The 27,737-nt window shown below is 36.4% G+C and overlaps 3 protein-coding genes across 5 annotated transcripts in view; all 3 read right to left on the bottom strand.

The window, feature by feature from the left end:
• Nucleotides 1–2,293: 2,293 nt before the first annotated feature.
• LOC132118435 (homeobox protein Hox-C8a-like) lies at nucleotides 2,294–19,132 on the bottom strand. 2 transcript variants are annotated; one of them, XM_059528274.1, is made up of 3 exons: nucleotides 18,780–19,132; nucleotides 5,203–5,602; nucleotides 2,294–3,913 (listed from the first exon to the last, which is right to left on the bottom strand). In XM_059528274.1, exons 1-3 carry the CDS (start codon nucleotides 18,816–18,818, stop codon nucleotides 3,591–3,593), a joined length of 762 nt encoding a protein of 253 aa, XP_059384257.1. In that variant the 5' UTR covers nucleotides 18,819–19,132; the 3' UTR covers nucleotides 2,294–3,590. The 2 variants fall into 2 exon arrangements, with proteins under 2 accessions (XP_059384257.1, XP_059384258.1); XM_059528275.1 differs by lacking the exon at nucleotides 18,780–19,132 and having other exon boundaries at nucleotides 5,203–5,914.
• Nucleotides 9,235–12,195, bottom strand: LOC132118432 (homeobox protein Hox-C9a). The gene is made up of 2 exons (XM_059528267.1): nucleotides 11,210–12,195; nucleotides 9,235–10,046 (listed from the first exon to the last, which is right to left on the bottom strand). Exons 1-2 carry the CDS (start codon nucleotides 11,772–11,774, stop codon nucleotides 9,802–9,804), a joined length of 810 nt encoding a protein of 269 aa, XP_059384250.1. The 5' UTR covers nucleotides 11,775–12,195; the 3' UTR covers nucleotides 9,235–9,801.
• A 152-nt stretch (nucleotides 19,133–19,284) lies between the features above and the next one.
• The window catches only part of LOC132118427 (homeobox protein Hox-C10a-like), a 103,086-nt gene continuing 94,633 nt past the window's right edge, over nucleotides 19,285–27,737 (bottom strand). The window contains exons 1-3 of one of the 2 annotated variants that reach the window (XM_059528263.1): nucleotides 26,961–27,198; nucleotides 21,746–22,816; nucleotides 19,285–20,059 (exon numbers count right to left, since the gene is read on the bottom strand). In XM_059528263.1, coding sequence (XP_059384246.1) covers nucleotides 19,785–20,059; nucleotides 21,746–22,583 — 1,113 coding nt within the window. In that variant the 5' untranslated portion in view covers nucleotides 22,584–22,816; nucleotides 26,961–27,198 and the 3' untranslated portion in view covers nucleotides 19,285–19,784. Of the gene's footprint in view, nucleotides 20,060–21,745; nucleotides 22,817–26,960; nucleotides 27,199–27,737 lie in introns of those variants that run through there. The other variant, XM_059528262.1, reaches the window with a different exon arrangement.

Genomic DNA, 27,737 nt, shown 5'->3' with positions numbered 1-27,737 from the left:
CGTCCACGTTGCTTTCCTTGTGTCTTGTTCTAGCCTGTCTGCACTGCACAGAAATCAAAAGGCAAAAACGTCTGCCCGGATGCGACACTGTCGGGTTTACACCACCAATAAAGTTTACTGCAGGTATAGTAAAGCCCTCATATGGAATGTAACAGCAGTGCAATACAAAGGCTAGGCGGATGGACAATGACCACTACAATTGTCACTACCACAGGAACTTCCTGAAAAGGTCTACGACTTAACTAAAAAATCTTCTTTTTTTTTTTTTTTGTTACAACAGGGTATCACCAACACCATAACAACAAAAGGAGAGTAAAATGAACAATTAAACTCAAAATGCTACCTTACAATTGTTAATATCCCTATTAACTGGTTTTATTCAAGTAAAAAAATATTATTTAACATAACTGAATCAACCTACATACGTGATTTTTTACCAGCAAAACTCATTTTATGGATTAAATGAGGTAGAAATAGTTATTTAATGTAACAATTGAATGTTACGTTATTTATTATTATCAGTATTGGATTATAGCATACATGCAAATCCAATAAAACTTGCGAAAATCTTAGCTTCGCACAAATTTAAAGTATCATTGTATCAGTATATGCTGATGTCGCTTATATCGACATTTTAAGCGCCTCTCTGTAGCTACACTTTAATCATTCGTATCGAGTTATGTTTTGAGATGCAGAATTTTAATATTCGTTTGTAAATATCTCACATTTGAGTACCTTACTTGACACGTCGCAAGCTATTTGCTTATAATGCCCAGTCAATCTAACTGGTATTAAAATACATTCTGATATTCTATTATTATATCCATATTCTGTTTATATTAGCCTCGTCTTTGTGATGTCATCGACTCGCCTATTGTGGCTGCTTTATTGGGCACTAGACAACTGTTATGACCTGCCATTAAAAGTTGTAAAAGAGACAACACGTTTCAACACTCACGCTTAAGGTAGGCCACACCAGGATTTTCTAATATTTTAATAGGCTATATTTATGAAGATTTAAATGTCAACAAATTACCATGAACATGGATTTAATACATGTTTGTAGCTATCGGAAATCTCCTGTTCCCAGGGACATTCTGTCATATTTTTGTTGTATGATAAATATTGCAATTTTATAGGCAAATGTAAATATTGCGTATGGGTGCTCTCTCTTTAAATATGACAGGCATTGACATTGACAATATTCTAGCTCATCTGTCCTCTAGAAGGCGCCTTCAGTAAACATCCAAACTTGCGGTTTTTGTATATAAATAGTGTGTAAAGTGTTCCACGGCCATGGAACGTAAAGTTTATGTTTTGTTAGACAACAGTTTGGTCTGTATGCTGGACAAGAGAAAACTAAAATCGTCAATATGTAAAGAGTAGCCTGTATTTGTGAGAATATTTACAGGATTTTAGTAACATTCATCAGTTAACTATTATAGAAGACCAGCACAGGTGAGAGGAAAAGATTCCTTCAATGTCTCCTAACGAGACCTGTGACCTATCCAGGACTGATTTTGCTTCGAGTAAAGCCTCTTACAACAGAAGCCAAAGTGTACTTACAAAAATATTATTCACATTTGACACATTTTTATATTGCTTTTTTTATATTTAAATGTTATTATTATTTTGTGCCATTATTTGGAACGCGTGATTATGATTGTAACGAGAGATGGAATTGTATAAAATAACTAAAATAAAAATAACTGAGGGAACTCTATTTTATGTGCCCATGATTATGTCGAAATTTTGTATACTAAGTACTTGAAACCAAAACTAAATCACAAAAGCATGATATTTTGCACAATTTGATGTGATTTAAGTGATGTATTTCTATACTGGAGTTTATCACTTTGATTGAACTAATAATATTTCTCATTAAACGGGGAATTCAAATGTCAACCCTTGAAACCCCTAATAATAGCAGTTGACTAGGCTATTTGTAGTTGCATTGTTTTTTTATTTTATTTTATTATTATTATTATTTTTTTGTAATGTGGGGACAAACGTTCATAGCTTGAAGTGTTTGTATGAATATACATTCGTACAAATAATAATCTGATGCCCAGCTTAGTTTTTAATTAGAAAAACATGATAATGTTTAATTATTGGCTGCATTTGCCATTTCAGACACTTCACAGACATGGAATATAGAGCTGCTACAACAAGATTTTGAGTCGTGCATTTGTAGTAGGCTATTTAACATTAATTTAAACGAAAAAAAAATCAATTTTGTAACCTCAGTGTCTTGTCAACAAGTGGATTAGAGCAACAACAACAAAAAAAGAGAGACGTGAGAGAATGCGCCATCTTGTTTATTCTTCTGTTGATTTCAACAACAATGGCTTGGACACACACGAATTTGTCTATATTCACACGAGGAACACAAGTAAAACGAGCATATTGATAACAGCAAGATATTACAAGACGTACATGAAGGTTATACTCAGTGCAATTCAAAATCTACGCTATAACACCAGCACGATAAATGACTCTTTCCTTAGGTAAGGTAGGGTAGTAATTAGCGTGTTTATTCATCTACACATAAATGTGCATTTCCTATAGGCAGTTTAAGTTGTTGGGGGAAATGTCTAAATATTTTCAACAAAGCAGCACGTAGAATAAATTAATAATTCATTCTTTCTAGCAAAACTTTGTTTTTAGGTAGTGCCGTACAATCTATTAAAATAGTTAAGATTGGCTTCGAGCTATTCATGTCTTCCGCAGACTTCGAAGAGCTTTATAATCATAATAAGTGTTTAAAGGGTAAATTACATAACTTATGTTTAATATACTACAAAACAAGAGTCTATGAAATCTCTAGGTAGAAATGTATATTGCAAATTTCCCATGATTAGGTAGCTTCTTTCGAGATTTTCAAACGATTGCAATCTCTAGTGAGTCCGATAAAATAATCGAAAAAATACCAACTGTAACCTCGCCCACTCACATAGAATAACAATAAAGAACAGTTAAGTAATCGATAAAGTATGTAATACAGAATGCATTTTCTACACTTGCCATCCCCTTTCTCCATACACATGGCACTAATGCAATATTGCCATATTCGGATTGCAGAAATAGCTAGTGTTAAACTGAACACATAATCTATTCTTCTGTCAATTTGATTCGTAATGTCAGCATGTTGTGGTCTGATTTTATATACAAGACCAATCGTGACAAGCGGATGCAATTATTTCAGTATTTCAATTGGTTGCATCTTAGTCAATTTTACCCCCAAACATCCTCATCAAGTATGAAATAAATGTTTAATTCCGTTAAATGCTTCTCATGCTGCTTACATTTCCTTAAGTAAAACGATGGGTTATTGTGTTGCTGTTAGTCTGTCTCTTTGAGTAATTTGTCAAATACACAGATCCACTTTTCGCTAATGATAAAAGTCCTCGTGTGTTGGTAAAAAACGTTTTTTCCCCTTTGGGTAGGTTTTAGAGTACTTTTGTATAGAGGGGGATTTTTTCACTTTTTGACCCAACTGTTTGTAATAAAATTGGCGCGTCTTCTCTTTCATTGCCCATTCGCGAGACCTCTTCAATATCTGCCATATAACCATAAAAAAGACCATAAAATCACTCCTTGCTTTCCTCTTTCTCTTCCGTTTCCTTGTCTTCTCCTTCCTCCACCTCGCCGTCCTCGTTGCCCTCTTCTTCGGCCTCTGCCTCAGCCTCAGCCTCTCCTCTCTGGCCCGGAAATTTGTCTTTGTTATTTTCCTTTTTCCACTTCATTCGGCGATTCTGAAACCAGATCTTCACCTGTCGCTCAGTTAAGCTCAGCGCGTGGGACACTTCAATACGGCGCTTGCGTGTGAGGTATGGGTTGAAGAGGAACTCTTTCTCCAGCTCAAGAGTCTGGTAACGGCTGTATGTCTGCCTTCCATTGCGTCTCCCAGGAGCTTTGGAGTGAAACAAAAATATCTGTCAATTACATGTCTTCATTGCCTCTTTCTCTTTCCATTTACATAGGCTATTATGGGATCCTGTTACAAAACATTAAGGAAACATCAGCAGAAAGCTGCTAGGTAGGCTACGTCTGTTTACATGTGCAAACAAAAATTAATAAACGGTTAGAATTGTTTAAAATTCGAACTTTGTTTCCCCCCAAAAATACACACACCTTCACACACACGTCAACCCATTGCACATTAAAGACTAATACTGGAACAAAATAGAATTTGTTTGCGTCACAGTGCGCCTTATAGACTTGCACCAGAACATATTCAAATATATCAGTTGTTGGCAGACACTGCAGTTATCTAGGGGCTATATCAAATATGATTCTATACAGTGGCTTTCTTATTAGTAGATCTATTTCACATAATTTGATATTTTCAATAAATGCGCCGTTTCTGTAACCGACTTAGATCTCAGCTTTATTTCAGATCTCAGTAAACGCGCAGAATTTCACTTAACCTGGCGCAAGTGAGCAAGTGCGCGCGCGCGCGCGACACACACACACACACACACACACACTCACACAGACACACACAAACACAGACAGACAGACAGACAAACAGACACACAGGTTTTCGTAGTATCCGTCAATCAAACAAAATAAATAGATGGAGCACATTTATGTAGGCTACTCATTCAGGTTCATTACGAGTTCGTTTGAAATAAAAGACTCGAATACACTTGACTTTAGTAGGTGTTAAAAGTTTTCTTTTAGAAAATAAATTGAAATTTTTTCTTCAACAAGAAGGACACGCAGACCAAAGGAAAAAGTCGAACAATGTCAATTTAAATCAAACAAACTGATAGAAACTATTTCCATTAGGCTACTGTTTAACACTACACATTACAATCACAAATCTCTCGACTTTCCTTTTAGGTGTTACAAATTTGATAAAACAAGAATAAATAAGTGGTCATTTCAAACTATGGCGTGAATAATCTGAGTTCGGATAACCATCCAGCGCTGTGTCAACACAGTCTAGCCAATATCAAAACCAATACCTTCTTTCTTAGCTATTTAAATGATGATCCAGTGAGGTAAACAAACACAAAACGCTGGAATATCTATTATTAAAGTACAGTTTCGCAACCTGAAAAGCATAACCGACTTATATGTTTTGATATCTGTTTATGAACACTGAACGCTACACAAGAATAAGACTCTTGACACACTGACGCAGTCACACAGACACAGTAAATGAACAGAATGTGAAATAGTAAGAGCTCTAACCGTGAGGCCGCATCCATGGGAACATGAGGCTCGGAGAGGAGTTCTGACTTAAGTGGCCTTGTCCTTCTCCAGGGTTAGTACTACTGGACGATTTACAGTCTGGGTATTGCGCTAAGCTGGCCTCTTGCTGGGTACCATAAAGAGGTTGCCTCGGAAGAGCTTCATATCCATAAAATTTCGTAGCGTCTCCGTGACATGCCAATGCACAAGGGTTCTGTTGATAGCCGGGGTTGGAGATACCTGTGGTTCCGTGATGGAAAAAGTCCTGTACGTGATGCGACGGGTGTTGAAAACCCGGCGCAGCTGCTCCATGTCCGTATACAAGCGTGTGGCTTCGGGCAACGCTCTGTGGAAACCTGCAGTCGTAGTAAGTTGGCTCTAATGTTTCGCCGCCTTTGTACTTGGAAAAAAGAGGGTTAACAAAATAAGAGCTCATGTTTATCTAGCATTAAAAAAAGAGTCAACCTGTTTGAAAAACAAAAATAATTTCCCCTCCCTAGATGGTGGCAACCTATTGTTGCAGTTCCAAATGGCATGCAACGCAGACAGAGCAACCGGAACTAGATGGAGAAATGCTGCCCCTTCGGACAATCTGAGGCAGCTCCCACTTCAGCTCCACTCGCTTAGTCTCTCTCTCTCTTCCTATCGCCAGCCTTTTCCTTGTGCAGCCTCAAATCATGGCGTGCACGGTGGATGTGTGTTAAGGTTAAGGCTGGCTAGCTCCGACGGCTCAGTCACAAGCTCGTACTTTTTTGCCTCCCACCAGCCACCCCCACTACAATGAGAAGTCCCCCCCCCCCACCACCCCTTGTCCCCTACACCCCACCCTTTGGCTCCTCATCTTTCTAGGCGTCCACAGGCGTATACCTTGCAGGGGGAAACACAGTTGTCTTTGTGTTTTATTTTTATTATTATTATTTTTATTATCATTGACTAACATTGGCTGCACGTATTAAATGAAGCAATAATTTAAGTTTTTAATGTCTGCTTTAGAACATAACCGCAGGTTCCAGCGGCTTCATTTACTGGTCGTACTGGCCATATTCGACCTGCGGTCACGTTGAAACATATTGTCTGGCAATTTCATTTATGACATACCTAGGTATAATTTTCTTTTAAAAGACCATATACGCTCCGACCATTACACATCCATTCTGAAGGGTTTTTAAGGTTGTGTATCGAGCCATAACCCACAGGGTCAACATTTGGCTATTTAAGTTTACGAAGAAATGGCTACAGCGAATTACACAGCATACAAGCTAAACACATATTACAATATTAATGCCAATGGTAAATATGTAACATTTTAAGCCTATTATTAATAAGTATTATTATTTATTATTGCTGCCGCTGCTGCTGCTATTATTAAGGTTGTGACAATTAATTGTGACGCCTACTTTGATTATTTGTGTTAGACTGCTAACACACACACACACACACACACACACACAGAGAGAAAAGCTGAACACGCAAGGCTGTCTTGGCCCTCCTAAGCTATACTAAAAAGTTGTAAATCTTCCTCACTGACACAATAAAATTGCTCAATAGAAGCCTCGTTATTTTACTAGACACATTAATGGCGTGCTGTTTATTTCAGCTTTGCTCATTTAAAGTCCTTCCCAAAATATGAGCATGTGGTTTTGTGTCGTTACTTGACCATTTTTTACACTTCGTTGTTAAACGGGAAAGGCACACACAGGAAATTTATAGACATCTCACAGTCTATAAAGATGCAGATTCTGGGTCATTGTCTCAGTTTTAGGAACATAGCTACCATGGAGTATTTTAATTTTTTGCAACGAAAAAAAAAGTAATAAAACAGTAATTCGGTACATAATTTTATTCAATAAAAAAGAATGCGTTTTATAGTTAGCTATTGATACAATTATTTTAATCGATTTATTATTGTTGTTATTACATTTTGATTTTATAACAATCATTTATTTACGAATTTAAGTATGCATCACAGTTGTCTAAAAGGGACAATTAAACTAAAATTTAAAGGCCCTGATTAAAAATCAGTGTCACCTTTAAAATATCAAATATGGGAGTGTTGTACGCTAGTCAAATAAGTGGCACAGTCTAACTTGTCTTCAAAAATAAAAATTATATCCAAAATAAGTAAATTGCTAAATAAAAAGCATTGCCTGCCACATTTGTAAACAAGATCTCGTATGAAACAAAATTTTACGATTTCACAGCGCCTTATAAAGCGCTATATAATGAAGCATTAAAACAGACACGGTGCTTTCTAAAAGCACCTTCGGATTTTGACAAAACAAAAGAAAAACGGAGTATGATATGCATCACTGCAACATTCAAACATAAAAACTACATTTAAAAAATAATAAAGCAAACAATTGTTTCAGGAATATGACAAAGATGGTGTGACTGTAAAGTTTATCACTTTAGCGTGTCGACATTTGTTTTTTAAAGCCAAAATTGTGATTAATAACAGAGAAGGCCATTCTTTCAGCACTCTTGTAGCACACTCCTTGTAGCACACTCCTAGGCTTTAGCAGCCCAGAATGCGCTAACTGTGAGACAATAGCGCCATCTAGTGTGCTTGGGGGTAACTTTCACAAATGATCATTGACTGGAGGCCAAGGCCTTAAAACAGTTATCCAAAAAAAAAAAAACAGTTATCCAAATAAATTAAGACAATGACAGAAAGTCTTTTTGAATGCACCTTTATAGGAAACTTTGAATGTGAAAACACATAACACTTTTAGCAGTACCGAATACACGATTTAAAGGTTTCAGCACCAGTATGGACACTGTAAATTAGCTTTACAAACGTGTTAAGTGAAAACTAAGCTTTTTTCGGTTTAGCTTCGTTTAAAGTCTTGGAGTGACTTCTTGTGGTGTTGGTGGATTGCTTTTGCCTCTAGTTAGCCCTAAGGACTAAACGGCTTTTCAGAGCTCTATGAGAGGGTCCACCACCAACGTCCATTAAACCATAAAGTAATTTAGCCCAGACGTCTAGCCAGTTAGCCAGGTTGGCTTTGTTCGTCTGCATCTGAGACAAACAACACCAAGCTCCAACGGGGTTGTAAAACTAGCATTTTTGTTCTGGGGCGGAAACGTGGTCGATCGGACTTTTTGAAAAAGCCGCATCCTGTTCGTATTGTTTAGGCCCACAAAAAGGCAATTTCAACCCAAGCCTGTGCTTAATATATGAACTTTAATTATCTATAGCATAGATGCTACTCGTATAAATAAATGCAAAAATATTAACATCAGGCGATTTTACAATTACGCATGTTGCAGTTGCCTTGGTGACTTGAAGAGTTTAGTCATAAATAAAAACACAAATTTCCCCACAGGCCTCTTTAAAATAATTTAGGTTCAAACAGGCCAACCAACTGGCGGATCCATGGCCTTCAAACCTCTGTCATTTCACTAAGCCCCTCGGTCTAATTAAAGCAAGCCATTATTGTTGTAGTTAATGTTTTTGATTTATTTTTAATTTATTTATTTGCTCAAGGTTGTTGACATTTCTGTAAATAATTTATGCATTTTGTGGCTCTGACATATGGTATACCACAGATTTAAACAGCGGTTTACTTGCTACTTTTTTTCCTTTGAAAAGTGTCATATTAATCCACATAAACCTCTAGTTACAAACAACAATAATAATGATCTATTTATGTGTTGCATTTAAATGTCAACATAAAATAAAATCCAATTTAAAATTAGGAGAAAGGGTTTCAGTGCTTGGAAACTGGCTTGCAATTAAATACCAAAATATATAAATAAATAAGGCGCGGGAATGAGTAAGGCCTACCACATGCGTTTCGGTATTTGACCTTTGTGAGATGTGCATATTTGATATTTCGACGGTCACACCAACAACCTCTTTACAATGGCCTTGCCATCGTGCACTTTACTCCAGCCTCGATACTCTCCACATGAGAACATTGTATGTGTAGGCCAAACACTATGCTATAACTGGATAGCACACATTTAACTCGTTCTTGAAAACTGCATGCCTTCCTTGTGCGTCCAAATAAATGGAATGAGACACAAAAGTCATATTAACATGGTTGTATATATTTGGATATATCTACAATCTATGATGAAACTTATTTACATTTTAAAGAATGTAAAATACACAAACAGGTACATCAGAAACAAACTAAGCACATCGACGCAAACACGTATATTTTGTTTAACTACAGAATTGTTACCCTTTATAAAATATTCGGCTTTCAAACCTCCTACAAATAATGGAAGCATAGAAAAGAAACAACCACGTAAAGAGCATAAATTAGGAATTTGAAAATAAAGTAGTTCAAGTATTTTCTCTCTGAAACGTCGGGGCAGCCTCTCTGCAGAGTCCACTTTTTTGTATTTGTGAGTAAAGAAATGTTATGTAAATCCAAACTGCGTATGGTATTAATATGACTTACGTCAGGATGGTAAAATTACACTTACATTAAATCATACTTATATCATCACGTTTTGAAGGACATCTATATAGGATAGCCTTTTTATTTTCTCTGTTCGTTTTGTGGGCCGGAGGTGCAAATGTTAAGACTCATAACGATACTAAATGATGATTTTCCTTCAGTCTTTTTCTGATGAGTGACTTTTGATCTATTTTTCTTTACTGTCGTTTTTTTCTTTGTTCATTTTCTTCATCTTCATCCGTCGGTTCTGGAACCAGATTTTGACTTGTCGCTCCGTCAGGTTCAGGACCCTTGCTACCTCATATCGCCGGTCTCTTGTGAGGTACATATTGAATAAAAATTCCTTTTCGAGTTCGAGAGTTTGATACTTGGTGTATGGACAACGCTTCTTTCGAGTAGAGCGCGCATGGATCCAGTTTGCCACAGGATTATCTGAAAAAAAATGTATAAAAAGTCTGATTAGGTGCTGCTGTGTAAACAAACACGCTATCCAAAATAGACGACTGATGCATTTTACTGGATTATAGATCCAAGTTATTGCTTTCTTGCTCATGGCAGCCGTGTGTATAAAGCTCTATCTATCTATCTCTCTCTCTCTCTCTCTCTCTCTCTATATATATATATATATATATATATATATATATATATATATTATAGATATATTAATATATATAGATATATTAAACTAGTTAAACTAACAACACTTCTCATTTTTGATAAGTCTTAAATTAAATGTGCAGGTTTAATACGGTAAATATCATGTAATTTCATAGGTCACCCTATATCTGTCTATTTTAAATAGCTTTGCAAACTCTTAGAGAGAAATGGCGCTGTAAACTGGTGAATGTACCTATTTGCTTTATAGGCCCATAAAAAAGCAAAGGCTTGTGACTCAAGCCTTCACAAGTCTACGCTCAAAGTTCTGCTATGCAGTGAATGCACTGTGAACATTCCACGTGCTGTTTTTTGATGTAAATGATATGTTTCATTTATTTGTAAATTGTATTTAATATAACAGTTCAAAACAGCTCCCGATTTTACATTTTTAATTTGACACTTCAGTAGTTATGTTGTAATACAGTCCACGACAAGTAGCCTATAATTCAAAAGCAATTGGGTATTTATAGGTTATAATAAAACAGATCACACTTGAAACCTAAAATTATCTATGTAAATACTTAATTTGAAATGTTAATACGCATCCTCGCTTTAAAAACGCATGTATTGCCACTGAGCCAAATGCAGGCAAAATTTATTCATAAACTAAATAAAGCACAGTTATATACGTATATCGTGCAAAAAAATGTTAATGATAATGGAACGGCTATTTGTAAACATCACATGCAACCTTCTTTGCCAGACTTGGCTTTTTAGGCGACCATTTTTATAGCTCACAGCCCGTTTTACAGCCCAATCGTATGGCGTTTGTCATCAATGGATAGCCCCAAAGCAGACTTGAGTCGGCCGAGAACAGCACAGAGGATGAAAGGGTATAGAACTTGGTTTTACGATGGACAACAGCTAACCACCAAGCGAACGCAATAAACTAGGAAGCATCCCATTCTCGGTTGTAAACAAGAATAGCTCTAACTTACTCGGGTCTAATTCAGCCTTGTCTTTGTGCTTCCCGGAAGACAGACTCTCCGTCTCAGGCGATGGTGTGTTCTGCTGCTTTTCCCGAATGTCGACGGCAGAGCAGTAAAGATAATCCGTGTAAGTGCGTCCGTTCGAGCTCAAACAGTCTCCAGCACGGGGATCCTGGAAGGTGTCGGGCTTCAGCCCGTAGTGCCTGCTGTTCCCTGCGTATCCTGGAAAAGACACGGTACCGGGGATAGGCTCCAGCCAAGAGCGAACGTACCTTGAGTCTGTGCCTAGGTGAGGTTGGTGAGTGTATGGATGGTAAACCACTGACGACTGGGAGTGAACAGGGGCCCATGAGGTAGTAAAGACTGGTGGTTTCGGGGCAAAGCTGCAAGACGGGTAATCCGCGCATTCCGGGACCAGGGGCGTCGGGCGTGAGCTGGAGGATATCGGACCAGTGGCTGTGAAACGACTCGCTAGAACATCCTCGCTCTCATGGTTGATCAAGGAATCCACATAATAATTACTTATGGGACCCGTAGCCGACATGGCGATGTTTCCCTTCTCTTTTACATGCATCCGATTATTATATGGAGTGTATGTGTACTTTTTTATCTGACCGTAGAACAATCAAGACAGGTAATTATTTCAGAAAGCTTCCCCAGCTGGGATTGGACGCCAGTGGAACACGTGATTGCATTTACCCCCTGAAAAACTGCACAGCAGATCAATGCGCGCGTTCTCCTGGAACAGCAATGCACTTCGAGCTTGCAGTAGGTTGCTTAATACTAATGTTGTCTCTCTTTTTTTGGAAGGGGGGGTGTTCGAGCCTTAATATATGAAGATGGTGTGTTTCTAGTATATTGTGATGCGACTAATTAAGGTAAATAGTTACTTGTAGCCTTACGAAGCAGCAGAGTGTGTGTGTTAACGATCCTAAAAAGGGCACTATTTGTTGGTGTAATCAATCTCTGTCGAGAGAATGCTACTGTGCTGTGGCTAGCCTCATGCACATCCCTCACTGCACAATGTTATTTATTAAAACAGTTATAAAAAAGAAACGGTTGTATATTTCTTTATCAGTTTCACTATTAATTTATATGTAATTGGAAAGGACCCAATGGAATGATTTTGACAAATATACGGCTCTTGTGTTGTCTAGTGGGTTGCTTTTACGCACTGAAGTCCTATTTTCCACGAGTTTCAAATAAATACAATTGGGATATCCCTCATAAAATGGAGTTTTAAACAAATCGGGGCGGTGGGAATAGTAAGACGCCTGAAAACGCACCACAACCGCGGCTAGATTCGTCAAGTGGTCGTGCTTTTATGTCCTTCAATAAATTTTACGAGGACCATTTGATTGTTCATAAACGTGTCGTTAATACAACTGCAGTTGAGATCCTGATATAACATAAAACCAACACTACGCTTGTGAAAGAATTCTCATCAAACCTTTGTCCAATGCTAGAAAACAGACGATTGACTGTTCGCATAGCTCTTAAAACTGTATGAGATAAAGCTAGGAAAAGGCGTTGTTAACTTTAGCAATTTTACTTTAGATATTTTTGAAAATGCATCTGCATGACACAGTCTACACAAGTTTTGTAAATTATTTGTACTTCCTGTTCCTTTGCATTTTCTTTTCATTTTTTATGCAATTTGTCATTTTTGCGATTCTATCGAACTTAATTCCAGTTGTTGTAATACGAGACGCAGAGCCTAATCTTGAATATAAATAAAATTATATTAAACTACTATTTTTATATTTTAATTAGTAATAGTGGCTCGCACATAAAAAATATATCCTACAAAATCTATTAAAATAGGCTAATTTAATGCCATGCCGTTGTGTAAAAAATGACATCGCTTGAACATTTTTCAGTTAATATGTGACATTTTTCTTCCAAGCGTATTGCGACATTTGAAAATCTGTTGATTTTGGTCTGCAGTCATTGTCAGTGTTGGGCCCAGTATGAAATCGTCCACATGAGGTCAGGCTTTTTTTCCCGTCCTGTTTTCCGTGGGAACATGCAGACTTTATCAAAATATAGACACACCAAATAACAATACGTGGGCAGTTCAGACTCTTAATATTACTTTTGTGCGTCAAAAAGTTATTAAAACGGTTGCAATGGTATATTAGTTAAATAGTTTACAGAGACTCGACTCAAAGTATAAGTGCTATTATGCCTCTCAGTTGTAAAACATATTGTTACACAGCTAATTAAAGTTTTTGATTCAGTAAAACAACTAAAAGCAAAAGGAAACAAAGGATGCTATATTTGTGCTTTTATGCCGTTTCATTAACCCCTTATGTGTTTTAAAGGAAGGCGTGACTACTTTTTGATGTGGCGTGGATCTGATTTCTCCTTATAATATACGCGGCAGCAATATAATTTAGATTCTCTGAACAAAGTGAAAACTAAATCTTATCTCACAGTATAAATAATTGAAAGATTTGGTGGGAGGCTGTGGCATATTGTGGGGATCAATGCATCTAATCAAATTCTTGGAATAACTGTGGCATATACAGAACAAACATATATAACATGTTTATTGTTACACATTCCTCAACAACATCTATAAATAACTGTAACACATATACCAAAAAAAAAAAACAAAAAAAAACAAAAAACAAAGAAAAACCCTGGGTTAATTGCAGCTAAAGAGCCTTTATCTTTGCTTTTCCAAAGGGCGTGGTACCTTGATGCTAAAGTTGTTTCCATCGTCACTGTTTTTCACTTATATTTATTTTTTATTATTGTGTTCTAATGTTGTCAATGTTAACATGAGACATGTACAAATGCAATTTGTTTGATGATATCACGTTGTTATGAAATGAACGACGCATTATAAAAATAAAACCTATGTTCAATTATTTGACTGTTTTCATGATTGTCTTTGAAAATTCTAACTAAAATTGTAATCTTCGTCCAGCCTCATTTAAAATTTCATTTTTGTGTGCTAGAAATGAACTATATTGAGATTACATTTCATTTAATTCGGTGACTAGCAAGGATATTTTTCACACCTGGCATAAACTGTTATAGACAGAATACCAATATTGTAGTCAGTCCCTCGAACAGGGGAGATAAAATGTATAATTCGCTATGTGGTCTCATTCATTTATAGGATAACGATCTTGTGCGTAAACTGTACAAATCTGTGGAATATAGTATTCGCTTCAGTCTTGGCAGTTAAGCTGTGCGGGTTACTCAGGATAAAAATTAGACCGCGGTGCACACTGCACATTTACGAGTGCACTAGTGCGAGCTCACTGTTCTGTCCATCTCAACATTTAGCTTTTAGAACATCACACGGGTTATACACATTAGCCTATAACAGACTTATATATAGAGAGATTAACATGTACGTATCATATCTAAAACACAGCACTTTCTTGTGTGTGGCTAAAATACAGCAAATTTATGTTTACACGGTACAAAGAGCTGCTTATTCACCCATGATCCCACTAATGCATTTCGTAGTCTCGTGTGACTGTAATAAACAATGGAGTTTTATATTATAGCTACACATAACTTTTTTCTTGTATAAGCATAATTGAATCCTTCAAATGGGTTTTAAGTTGTCATTAAGAAACATCAGAGTACTTTCCATTCTGAGACAACAACAGCATGGCAGTATCATTGCTAATGCACATTGATTTACGGGAATATATCAACATTAATCTCCAGCGTCTGTTATATAAAGTTAGGCTACTCTTTGATCGACTTCAGTATTTGCTTTTATACTTATCCTTATAATTTAAAAATGAAATAAAGAAAAATACATCTAAAAACAAGGAGCAGGTTAAAATTATTATTTTCTTCAATATGATTTTTTTTTCTTAATTTATTTTAGGCAATGGCATTTTTATGTATTTTTTGCTTTGAGGTGTAATGAGGAATGTTTCCATCTTGCACCTAGATGCATTTTACTAGCGCCTTAAAAAGACTATACGGTGTTAAAAGACATGTCGTACGTGTATCAATCCAGAAAACTGGACTCCAAAATCATTCCAAAAACCTCATTATGTTATGTGTTAAAAATATAAGGTCCTGCACTATATACGTTTTATATTTTATTGTACTTTAAGAAAAATAGCTTTCAGTGTGCCATGGTCAACATGAACATAATAATGCATTCTGCTGAACATATAGTATATTAAAACAAACATTTCTGTTTTTAGCAAATGTGAAATATTGATTTCATACCTTTCCTTAAAAGAAACGATATAAATATGTTGTCTTTTTAGTATTTTTTGCTTAGATGTCTTTGTAGCCTATTTATTTACGGAGTGAAAAAACAATGTTCAGAGTTCAATTATATTGTTATAGACAGTCTCATATTATTGCATGTGGCCTTGGGCGACATAAACAGAAATACAGCAACAGCGCAAAGATTCAACCTTTCAGTCAAACAAGTAAGCTGAATTAACATAGCCTAATCAGTTACTTGTCATGCCCAAGTAAAGACACCAGTTAAGATAAAATAATTATAATAATGACAACAGTAATAATAATACATATTATTACATGGAATCCATACATGGTGTTGAAAAGCAGCACTGAACAAATGACCGAATAAAAAAACATTATAGCACATTTTTTTGCTTTAGATAAGAAACCCTTTTCATTTAGGTCTCGATGCAATCAAACTTAGTTTCATACAAATGCATAAATTAAAATTCAGTGTAAATGGAGAGTAAAATGTGATCAAGCATGAACGCCCTATAGGTGCATAACAAAACGTGATTAATCTGAAAAGATTAATTCGTTTAAAATAACCATGTGTACTAAAAATTGCCTTCAGGTTTGTTCACTAAAAATACAAAGTAAAATAGTGAAGCAAAAGAACTGAAATTAAAGAAGAAGAAAAAAAAGATCTTGCCAAATCTAAAGTCAAATTATCCTCATTCAAAGCCACTGAAAACTAACCAGCAATGATAATCTGTGTTAAATTATCGCCCGTGTCTGATAATGAACATCTATTTTAGTGGCTACATATAAAGGTCTGCACCAAATAGGCCATTGCTAATGCTACTATATATATATATATATATATATATATATATATATATATATATATATATATATATATATACACACACACTAAACAGAAGAGTGTTTTTGATGTGCACCAATCCTTAGGCTATTTGAGGATATTGCCGCTATATCCGCATTCAAGGCGGCAGAGTCCTGTGGGGCTATTACGCGTGCTGTAAACTCTTTGTTGGTGACGCATTCCAGAGGAGAACCCCATTCACTCAACTGAATGAAAATGACTTTGGATTCCAGACTGTCTCCTCCCGTCGCAAAACAGCTGAAGGGAGGGGAGAGGGTTAAGAAAACAAGCATATATGGTTAAATCCAAAGACTACTCTCCCAGGGGAAAAAAGACAAGTTGCTGATGAGAACCTTTACAACAACTTTATCAGTAACAACACCTTAACTAAATTAGCTTATACTTTCCACATATTATACAGCTGATATGGCTTTAGAAGGCACTTTTGTTTCCTTACTACTGTACAGTGTACAGTACACATCTAGACTGATTTAAACACACACACACACACACACATATATATATATATATATATATATATATATAGAGAGAGAGAGAGAGAGAGAGAGAGAGAGAGAGAGAAATAGTCACATGTTTTGCAGTGCACTTAACTAATCAACAAACAAATGAAACAAAATAAACAAATGCACTATACCTACAAAAAGGACTATAACTATAACAAAAAAACATTTTGTTCCCAATCTCTGCTTTTCTGTATAAGTATATACTAAAAGGTATTACTAATTAATAAATGTTAGTGTAGAAAGGAATGTAGAATTGATAATAATTTAACATGCTTAGTAGAAATTACAGAAGAAAAAAACAGTGTGTAAATAAAATTATATAAATATCTAAATTATCTCGTTTCAAGTCGACATTATTATGTTGATATTAAGAATAGTTTATGGAATAAATATACATTATGTTACACTAACGAATTCTTCAAAGGTCTGATCTCCTCGAGGAAGCCACACAGGTTCACTGTTTATAGTGTACAGAAGCTACAGGTCAAACATTTTCATAGCCACAGTAAGTCTGTTGTTGCAAAGCCTTTTAATGTGGTTTTGCATGTGCTGTTACTACTAACCACTGCTACTGTTCATGTTGCTCTTATGCAAATATAATTAGTGTTTAAACGGCCTTTTTCAAATGCAGTTTTTACTATTTGAGCCTGACCGTTTACAGGTAAAAAAAAAAAAAAGTGTGTGGTTGGCCCACATGAATAAAACGTAGTGTAGCACTTGAAAATAAAACATGAAGAGTTTAATTTTGTATTTGTCAGGCAAGGTTTCTAAGAGTAGCCTACAAAATCAAGATCAATGTGTAGTCTCATACACACGCAATCGCATATAGAATTGACTTATATGTAAATAATAAATTAACAACTTATTAATTATATATATATATAATATATACTATATATATACTAACAGTCCGTCAGTCCATCACTTATTTATTAAAAAATGTTTTTTTTGAAACTGCAATTTCTTGCTACCACCTCAGTCACTATCATTTCTAATGATAAAAAGGTGGCTAAAACACTGGAATAAAAGAATGAGCCATAATAAGGAACGGGCTAAATTTGCCCCATGATGTTAACAGTCCTTTCTCCCTCTGAGAGTCTAAATTCTCTTTTACAGCCCGACACATAAAGGCGAGCAAAGGAGAAAAAGAGCCCGCTGTGGCTATAATCGTTCAGTTCATTTACAATGCCATTTGCGGAAACTTCATTGCACAGGGTGTAATTTAACGGCAATTGTCGCCCTTGATGAAGACGAACTGACGTAATCAAGGCAGTTTCTTGTTGTCGAGCCAGGAAGCCAATCCCAACAACATGAAACTACCTAAACCACGCACCAGCCGCGCGTAACGGCGTTATCCACAGGATGAGTCAAACAACAAACTCTGCACAGATAAGTAAGGATTTTATTCCATTCCTCAGAGTCTCGAGCGTAAATTTAATCAAACATCGTGTGTGATAGTTCTATTATAAAAGATAGTTCTGCTATGCCTGAAAGGCCATAGCTTTGGGTAGGTCGGAGAATTGACACCAAATTGAAAAACAATTGACTCTTCTATCAACCAGCATTGCTATTTTCAACACAAAAATGTCTACGATTCAGAGAAACACAGTGACAAATTAGTAGCATGCAAATGAGTATAGACCTTCAACAAGAATGACAGTCAAACGTGTTTTCTGTGGCGTTTTGCAGACCAGGAAAGTAATCAAATTAAAAATAAAATTGTAGTTAAAAGAGAATAATTGTCATCCAGTGGGACTGCAAATAGCTCATGTTTATTTATAACAGATGTCAGTGTAAATGATCTCTACAACTTTAACTTGGAAGATGGGGCGCAATTACCACAACACTCTCTTATCAACAACTGTCAGAAGCACAAGTCCACATCTCAAGAAATTCGTTCAAATCAAAGCTGTTATCCATGTCAGTGCTTGAGGGTATCCAGAATAGCCTCCCTCGAGCTCAATCGATAAATAGAAGGAAAACGTTATCCTACCTTGAATGTTCTGCACACGGTCTGATTAACGCAGCTCATAGGATCCACTCATTCATTCACCGTCGCTGTATAGGTCGTTCATTCTTCCGTGTTCAGTCCATCTTATCAAAGCGTTCCATTACTCCATAATGAAAGGTTCCTGGTTCCAAGACAGCCAGGCAGACCGCAGAGCGCGTCAGTGAGGCCAGCACATTGAAGTTCCGAGTATGTGAATTAGCCCTCCTCCACTCACCTTTTAATGCATCTTTACTGCAGCAGCACATTATATTTGCAGATCATAAAATCCACCCCCAGCGCTTTCCAGGACCGTCATGACATTACAATTTTATGACCTTGACTTACTGTGGTCACCTGGATAATATTTAAATCAACGTTATGGGTCTCCCACTCATACTGAAAGTGATATGCACTTTCTCCTTCTGCCCCTCTTCCCTGTCTTCACCCAAAGTTTCTCTGTTAACAGAATACAGAAGAAAATATGCAAGGGGAAGGATATACCAGGACATTATATTTTCCCACCCCCTGTTTTATTTATCAGCCTCTCGAGTTAAACATCAAATTGACAAATACACGTCAAAGAACAATGCATGCAATATACAGAGGGCGCATTGTAGGACAAGCGCACTGACAGCAAACAAACTAATCTAAGACATCGAATGGACATCTTGTTTTTTAAATTACAAATCTGCCACGAATATTTGCACCAAGCATCCTTTTCTTACTCTACTGGCATAATTACAATTATTATTTTGGTCTGTTCAACAATGATAAATTAGGCTCGGATGTAAACTAGATATTGTTTGCAGGATCTTTCAAGTCCCTTTGCATTAAAAGTCACGGGCCAGTGCCTTGCTATTCTGTATTTGTATGTGTGCGTGAGTCTGTGAATGCCTAAGGAGAAATTAGAAAAAAAGAGAGATTAAATAGGTAATAGAGAGGGGCTGAGCGTGGGAAACGAGAGAGAGAATGTAATTTCTTATTTCTTCCTTTGTCTGTCTTAAGCGCTCAGTTGAAACTATAGCCGGTTATCTCTCGGACGCGACTTTCTCTGTTCAGCTTCTTTAGCTTCATCCTTCTGTTTTGGAACCAGATCTTGACCTGTCTGTCTGTGAGGTTGATACTCTTGCTGATCTCCAGACGGCGCTCTCGAGTCAAGTACATGTTGAACAAGAACTCCTTCTCTAGCTCAAGTGTCTGATGCTTTGTGTAAGGACACCTCTTCTTTCGTCCACTTTTCGCTTTTAGCCAGTTCCCCGTGTTTTTTTCCAATTTAGCCTCATCTGCAGAAGTAAACAAGAGAGAGAGAAAAGTGTTATACCGGAGTATGATAGCAAGATAGAACTGACTTTGACGCTACAAATGCACGCTTGATTAAATTATTTAGTTTCTTCCCCACAAAATATTAATATACTTTTTGTTGTTGTTGTTCATCAGAATAAACATTATGTCGAATTTATTGCACTTAAGAGTCTACTTGATCTAACGGTTTAATTTAAAAATAGCCTTATTAGCAATATCAAAGCTATGCAGGATCCCCCCCATTTTGCTAATTAAATTTATGTGTTTAATATATATATATATATATGTATGTTGTATGTATTGTATATATGTATTATTGTACAAAAAAAAAGAAAAGAAAAGAAAAGAAAAGAAAAGAAAAGAAAAGAACATTTCACGTCCACTTTCACAATTTTAATTGTGTGATTTTAGTCTCTATTGGTCCTCGGCCTGGAAACTGAAACCTCCTCAACCAAGATAGAAAACAATTTTCTTAAACTAAACAATGATTAATATGCAAATAACATGAAGCCGTATAAAACATTTATTTTCATGTTTGGCTAATTTGTCATGTTAAATTAACAAAACATCAGCCAAGACTTGAAAACAAAAGACGCAGCTGTTTCATATGAAACAACCTGCGTGTTAATACTGCAGATTTCAGAAAATGTCATACTTGAAAATGAAATTAGAATGATACATTATAAAAGACAGACTTTAAATACTTGTGTTAGCATAATAGAGCTTAGTAAGCTAAATAAAGACGTAAGAATTGTTTGTCCTATGCCTCAGTTATATCAGTTACACATTAAGTAAACCACAGGTATTTATTTAATTATTTTAGGACCACACACTGATTTCAAATTTCCTTTATAAGATTTTAATGGAATGATTTACATTTTAGAACGAGCGATTACAAAACAATGTTACAATATAAGCGCAAAAATGCCTTGTTAATTAAATGTTTTAATTTAAATAACTTTATTTAAACGCCAATTGTTTTTTTTTCGTTCAATGTCTACAAAATTCTACACAAATATTTACAAAAACCATCTAATAATTATACAAACTAATGGAATTTCTCATTATTAATTTGAACCTGTATGAAAAAATAAACAAAACAAAATACTTGGAATTACATACATTTACATGCATTTGCGCGGGGGATGCGGTGAAGACGTCATTTTTATTTCCCACACATAGCGGATATAACTGTGCCTGTAAACAACCAACTGGAGTGCAATAAAAAATCTAATTTAATAGAATTTAACGTCTACTGTTTTGTTTTTTTATACTTGCGTGGATGTGTAAGAGCGCACTTTACCACAGCGCGTATGGCGATCCTGTTTATATCAGTGCCAAGACCTATTTTTATTTTGGTAACGGTGTTACACGCTGATTCAATTTTAAGTAGTCCTGATATTGTTTAATTGACTCCAGTTCTGTAATAACAGACGAACAGCCCATGTGGGCCTGTAAGACAGTTATGATGCACACTGGGCTCGAACATTCGTCGGTGCAACAAGCTATAAGGTCCTCTATTTTGATGGCAACTTGGATGTCATTTTCCATGTTGTTGACTGCATAGAAGGGAGCGCGCTATTATTGTGTTTGTGTGTGTGTAGTAGTAGTAGTAGTAGTAATAGTAGTAGTAATAGTAGCCTATTAGAGGCAGAGAGAGTTATCACCTTTCAATTCGCTCTCGGAATCATCAGTACAACTGTCTGTTTTTAAGACACTCTCCTCTTTTCTAGTCTGTCTCTGATCCATGTCGTCTTCCTGCGTATTCCCTCCCTTGTCTTCTGGGTCCTGCCTTACTTTGCTGCTTTTGACACAGGAATCTGCTGCTAGTGCTTCAACAGGCGTGGATATTCCGGCTATTGGGTTAAAGTCCGAGCCGAACTCATCTCCATGGTGGCCCCTTTCACTGGTGTACACCTGGCTCCGTCGGAAATAATCAGGGGTGGAGACGGCGCTTTGATTCGGGTGGCTGTTATTGTCTCCCAGACGGATGTAGGTGGATTTCTCGGCGGACTCCTTAGCGCTGTCGATATCAGACTGGTAAAGACAAGGAATCGCTTCCTCTTTCACATTACTGACTGGAAACGAGCATGGGTGCAAAGGCTGGGCAACAGGTTGTGAGCCTCTGTAAGTTTTAGAGCCTGCGATCCAAGTGTCCCGCTGCGACAGGTAATGCGAGTGCTGGTAACTGCTGAGATGCATCCCGGTCGGTTGCAGATCGTCCCGTTTGGAGAAAGGGGTACCAACAATGCCAAAACTACCCACCATGGAGCAACCATATTCTGCAGACGTTTGCATATACATTCCAGAGTTAGTGGAATAGCTCTCACCTCTGTAAGGAGACGTTCCTCCCACCAGCGAGTCCATCAGGAATGTGTTGGCTGCCACGTTGTTCGGGCATGACATTTTGCTACTTGACTTGTTTTTCTTTTGATTCAAAACAATCTCCTCGCCGATGTGGATAAGGACAGTAGGACGCTGACATCTTTTGGGGGGGCGAAACATATCAGCAACATAATTATGGATTCAAGGCGCTTTGTCATGTGATTTTCAGACCAATAGGGTTTTGAAAGTGGCCTTGATGCGCCAGACCGTCTTGACGTCACTGGGGTCAAGTTGTTGAATTTATGTGGTACAGCATGGAGCAATGGCGCCATCTAGCGCCATCCATTTACGGGCAAGGAAAGCAACGACAGAACAAAGAACAATCGCTGTCTTCAGATACGTGGCTTATGCGTCTGCAAAAGAAAGAGAGAGGCAAGTAAATTAAACACTTCATGGAAATTAAAGAAACTGATTACAAAGGTAATCCAAATAAATAATGGGTAATGCTATACACTTTTATAAGAATAAATGTAGGCTCTGTTTTTAAAGTGGACATGCAATTTTATAGATTAGGGACGATGTAGACACATTCTGTCTATTTTCTCCTCACGACACACTATTTAATCAGTTTTTAATTAATATCGATCTATTGCAGATTCCATTAGTGGATCAATTACAAATGTTTGTATTAAACATATTATACATTGCTGCTTTGCTTTATTTGTCTTTGTACAATGAGATTATTATGTATTATGTTTTTCCTATCTTTTTCTGCATAATAAACTGACGTGCTGGATTTTTAAAAAATATATAGGAAAAACACATAATAAGAGAAAGGTTTATATATTTTTTCCAAACTGAAACAATAGCTTTTTTGTTGTTGTTATTTTTGATTGTACATATATTATCAAAAAAAAAAAAAAACATTTAAGTTGCGTTTGCAGCTGTTTATAAATGCATGAAAAGCAAAATGAAAACTTTAAAATAATTCAAAGTGAATTACAGGCAATTACGTATTCCATAGCCTACACTTTATTTTCTTTGTTGTTAGCGTTTCCTTTTCCTTTATGAGTGTTAAGTTAGTATGTAGAATTTTATCATACCTTTTTGATTATTTATATATATTAGGAAGTTTTCGTCAAGCGGATGGAATTTTTTTTTCTTGTTCCTACGCTATTTCCTTTTATGCGCACCACATAAATGTGGTTTTCGATTTTAACAGATTTCAAAATTGTGAAAGGTAAAATAACACGCTTCGTCATCAACAGTTTCCTATTATGCCGTTTTACCAAGTTGCATCGCTAGATGAATGACAGTACACAATGTACTATAGGAAAAAACGTAGCCTAAAGCTTAACGTATTTTCATGTACTATATAGGTCATTTATCGCTATCGTTTACAGCAGTTCATATAATTTGTGTTTTTGTTACCCATTGGACTTGAATGATCTTTTCTGTGTTTGCTGGCCAATGCGTTTCTCAACGGGGTCAGCGCCTGTGGCCCAGCTTGAAACTTGGGGGATTGTTTTGATTGGTCAGTTCTCTTGTCTATCACTCAGCCTTTTAGAACAAACAAATATACTTTCATGACAGAATATGAATATATAGACTTTGAGGTTTTAGATCTAATCCACACACTTCTTATTCAGTACGTTGCATGCTTTGTAGTGCAGACCAATATTTTAATTGTATGTTTTATTATTAAATGCACAAGTTAACAATTAAAATGTGAAATGCACATTATTAAAAGGGACTATTTTTGAAAAATAAATGTGTTCATCAAAGTGCGTGTATGTATGTATGTATGTATGTATATATATATATATATATATATACACACACACGCACACACAATATGTTCTCTATATATTGTTTAGATAGAAAATGCATCTCATTTGAAATTCTCTTAACAATCTGTAGCGTCCAACGAAATAATGTAGATATCAGGTCTATGTTGAATAGAAACCAGACATATAAACAACAAACATGCTAAAGCGTCTTAATTAATTGCAGGTAAGGCTCTCTTTCTACAATGGCACAGACTTTCCAGATGTGAGTACAAGGAAAATGTATTTCAAAAATATATTTACATATTTAAATTGCTGTAAACATTGTTCACTGTAATATCATGTTCTGCTGTGAATTATAGATCTAGAAACAACGAAAAAGGCACCAATGAAAACATTAAAAATGAATGTACATAATGTATATGGATGAATGAATTGCAGCGAAAGTACGTTCTTGAGAACAAATTATTATGTATGTATTATTAAAGTGTATTTACTATTGAATTAAAGGCTAATATGTCATTGTTTCTTAATGTAAATAAAAATCGTGTTATCAACTGTTCTTTTGTTTCTTTTCTCAAAGCAAATATATTTCATAGGATGAAAACAACAACAAATTGTAACAAACAAAACTAATAGCAATTTGGTGCACTCTTACTCTGTCTGAATCACTTATTTCTCTGTTCGTCCGTGCATGCCGAAAAGAAAAAATGAAAAGGCTCTAAGCCTTTTTAACAGTATATATATTTTTTTAAACATTCCCTTCTCTTCGAGTGAAGTCTGTGATACTATTAAAAGTCGACATGCAGCTGTTACTGTTAAACAGAGAAAGCGAATTCCTTTTTCATTGGGGGATCAAATATCTATCACACAGAATATTGAATTGCACCACATTCGTTGTACAAAACAAGAAAGTGTGTAGCCTGTAAATATATATATATATATATATATATATATATATATATATATATATATATATATATATATATATATATACATACATACATACATACATATATATATATATTACAAGAATTAGACTTTTTATGTTTGGTTCTTCACTATGGATATTTTCCCTGCGAAGATAATGTTTTTTAACAGGTACTGATTTCTGATCGTTACATGTACTGTGATGTAAGTTGCAATTAAAAGAATAAAGAAAAGTCGTCAAAGCGACTTTGAAAAGTGAAACACAAGATGTCCTGTTTAACCGCGCATGCCTCCAGTCTGTTGGCTTTGAAACGAGTAAAAACAGGGCAGGGATTCGATGGGTATCCCGTGCCTTTTTTGGAACTTAAACCACCATAAAACATATTTCCAATTTAAAGCTACCCGCTTTTTAACCGTTTTCCCTCACCAAACAGGCGTCCACCCGCAGAGGTCTATGGGAATTTATGGTTGATGCATGTAACGTTTTAAAGACATTTATAAATCAGAGAGCGGTAATCGCAAAGCACATCAGCATTATATTAAATTTTAATATTACCAAAGACCGTACAAATGACTAGTGGGCACCAGTGGCGATTTTATTTACAGCTTTTCATCACGTACAGGAGTGCGGAAGTAAGTCTAAGCATACAAAGAGTGTTAATAGGCTCTGTCCAAAACAATGCACAACTGAATGTTTCAGACCACACACACTGGAAACTCTTTATGTTTTGTCACTTTCAACTTGCTAATATTTATGAAATCCGATGGGGGTGAGGGGGACGTGTCTGATTTGTATATTTGATGTTATTGGAATAGTGACAATTATTTGCCGAATGGGACACGTGCAGGCTTAAGAGAAATATTGATATTCTCTTGATATTGTGAATGCAAATATGTTTTTAACCAATATTTCAAAAGTGTTCTTCTGAATGGTGACTTCTACGTGAAAATGAAATCCAGGTTGTATGTACATCCAAGTCCACAGACTTTATGCTGACGCCTCCGCCATTTTCCTTGTTATCAGCTATGAGCTCATTCGAAAGAGTTCTATTCCACCTTTGCTTTCCGTTTTGCAGATATAACTATTCGGAATATATAGGATAGCCATATAATTAAAAAAATTCTTACAACAAACAAACAGTTTGTTTAGGAAAGCCTCATGTATGAATCAAATCAACCCCAAGGCAAGAAATGCATATTTTATGGCCATTGTTCATAAGTCTACGAGCTGATTGCTTCGGTTTGGAGGCGACAGTATCTCCGGCGTTTGATAGGTGGACGTTTCAAGTTCCTGCTCCTCAGTGTGACGAAGCAAGAGAGAGGAATTCAGCAAATGAACCACGTCACTGAGCCAGGGCCAAGGTTGGTGGGTGTGACAAGAAGACAAACCTTCCAGCCTTGATCCCTATACCCCCTTCCCCTCCCCACCCGCCATTTCTCTCCCACAGTTCTACAAGCAAAGATCACTAGCAATGAATCCGCTGCACTAACACATTACACACACATACGTCTCTATTTTTGGAATTTACAAAGGAACGCATGTGTTGTGTTTCAATACAGTTAACGGTTTTTAAATCTCAGCAATAAATCACTACACTAATTCAGCGCGCAAGGACCTCCCCTCCGTTTTCTATTCGCGTTCGTGCATAGCTATACTCCGATTTCTGTTTTAAACCCGTCAGAAATCTATTTCCTGTTACCCGGGAAAAGTCACAACCAATCAATCTTAAATAGTCAAGAACATGCCAAAATGTCATAAAATATTTCATGCATGAAAATATTGCATTTAACAGAGACAATAAAGTGTATTTAATGGGGGTGCTAAAACTGGAAAAGTTACCTGCTGTAGTTTAATGCGAGAGGTCAAAGTGTTGCTTCTTAGGCATTCCTTGGTCCTTTCCCACTTGCGCTGATTGGTTCTGTTCTGTTCACCACGTTTCCTGACAAAAGGGGCTCCTTGATTCCACTTTATTGCAATAGGTTAAAGGTGAAGGCCTTGACATTATTGAAGTTCAAAGACAACTTTTAATTATATCTTTTCCTTCATACGCATAAGTGCCAACAGCACACTTGCACGCCTTATGAGCCCACATGTTGTGACAAAATTCGTGTAGCGTGATCACGTATAAAACTGCACATGGGGACAACATGCAATACCCCCAACCCCTGTGAGCATACACCGCAAAATAAATATCTCACTTTCTGTTCTGTTCGTCTCTTAGAACGCAAGATGCGCGCAGCTCAGCTTCTTCTGAAGAGATGATTCCATGTGAACGGACTACGCAGCGATATCATTTGATAGGTTTCTTGCACCTAGGCAATAAGTGTTCATTTTTAAACGTCTTAGTTTTTGTACAAACAGCCGGACTTTCTTGTTTACTATTTACTGCGGAAGCGAACACCATTCCTCTCGAACAGACGGTGCAATTAAGTAAGAAAAAAGGCAATTTAGGGCTCTGGCTTTATTGCAGTGTCTAGACTACAAGAGTGGCGATTCCATTTAGAAGGTACTAAGGTACTCTACATTTTTGACGTGTTTCATGCATCCCTTTCCTGGTCATCATCATTATTAGTAGCCTAATTTCTCATTTTAATGAAACGACTACTGACAAAACGT

This window comes from Carassius carassius, chromosome 37 (genome assembly GCF_963082965.1).
Source record: "Carassius carassius chromosome 37, fCarCar2.1, whole genome shotgun sequence".
NCBI classification, from domain to species: Eukaryota; Metazoa; Chordata; class Actinopteri; order Cypriniformes; family Cyprinidae; genus Carassius; species Carassius carassius.
Note: the sequence above shows the minus strand (reverse complement) of the source record. Positions and strands in the feature narration are given on the sequence as shown.

What these genes read in the sequence shown, in the direction of transcription:
- LOC132118435 (XM_059528274.1), bottom strand. Translation starts at nt 18,818, where the DNA reads ATGAGCTGCGTTAATCAGACCGTGTGCAGAACATTCAAG. An exon ending in CCGTGTGCAGAACATTCAAG is followed by an intron (nt 5,603 to 18,779) that starts GTAGGATAACGT and finishes CTTTTTTCCAAG; the next exon opens with TACAAAGGCGGCGAAACATT. An exon ending in CCCATGGATGCGGCCTCACG is followed by an intron (nt 3,914 to 5,202) that starts GTTAGAGCTCTT and finishes TTCACTCCAAAG; the next exon opens with CTCCTGGGAGACGCAATGGA.
- LOC132118432 (XM_059528267.1), bottom strand. Translation starts at nt 11,774, where the DNA reads ATGCATGTAAAAGAGAAGGGAAACATCGCCATGTCGGCTACGGGTCCC. An exon ending in CAAGGCTGAATTAGACCCGA is followed by an intron (nt 10,047 to 11,209) that starts GTAAGTTAGAGC and finishes ATTTTTTTTCAG; the next exon opens with ATAATCCTGTGGCAAACTGG.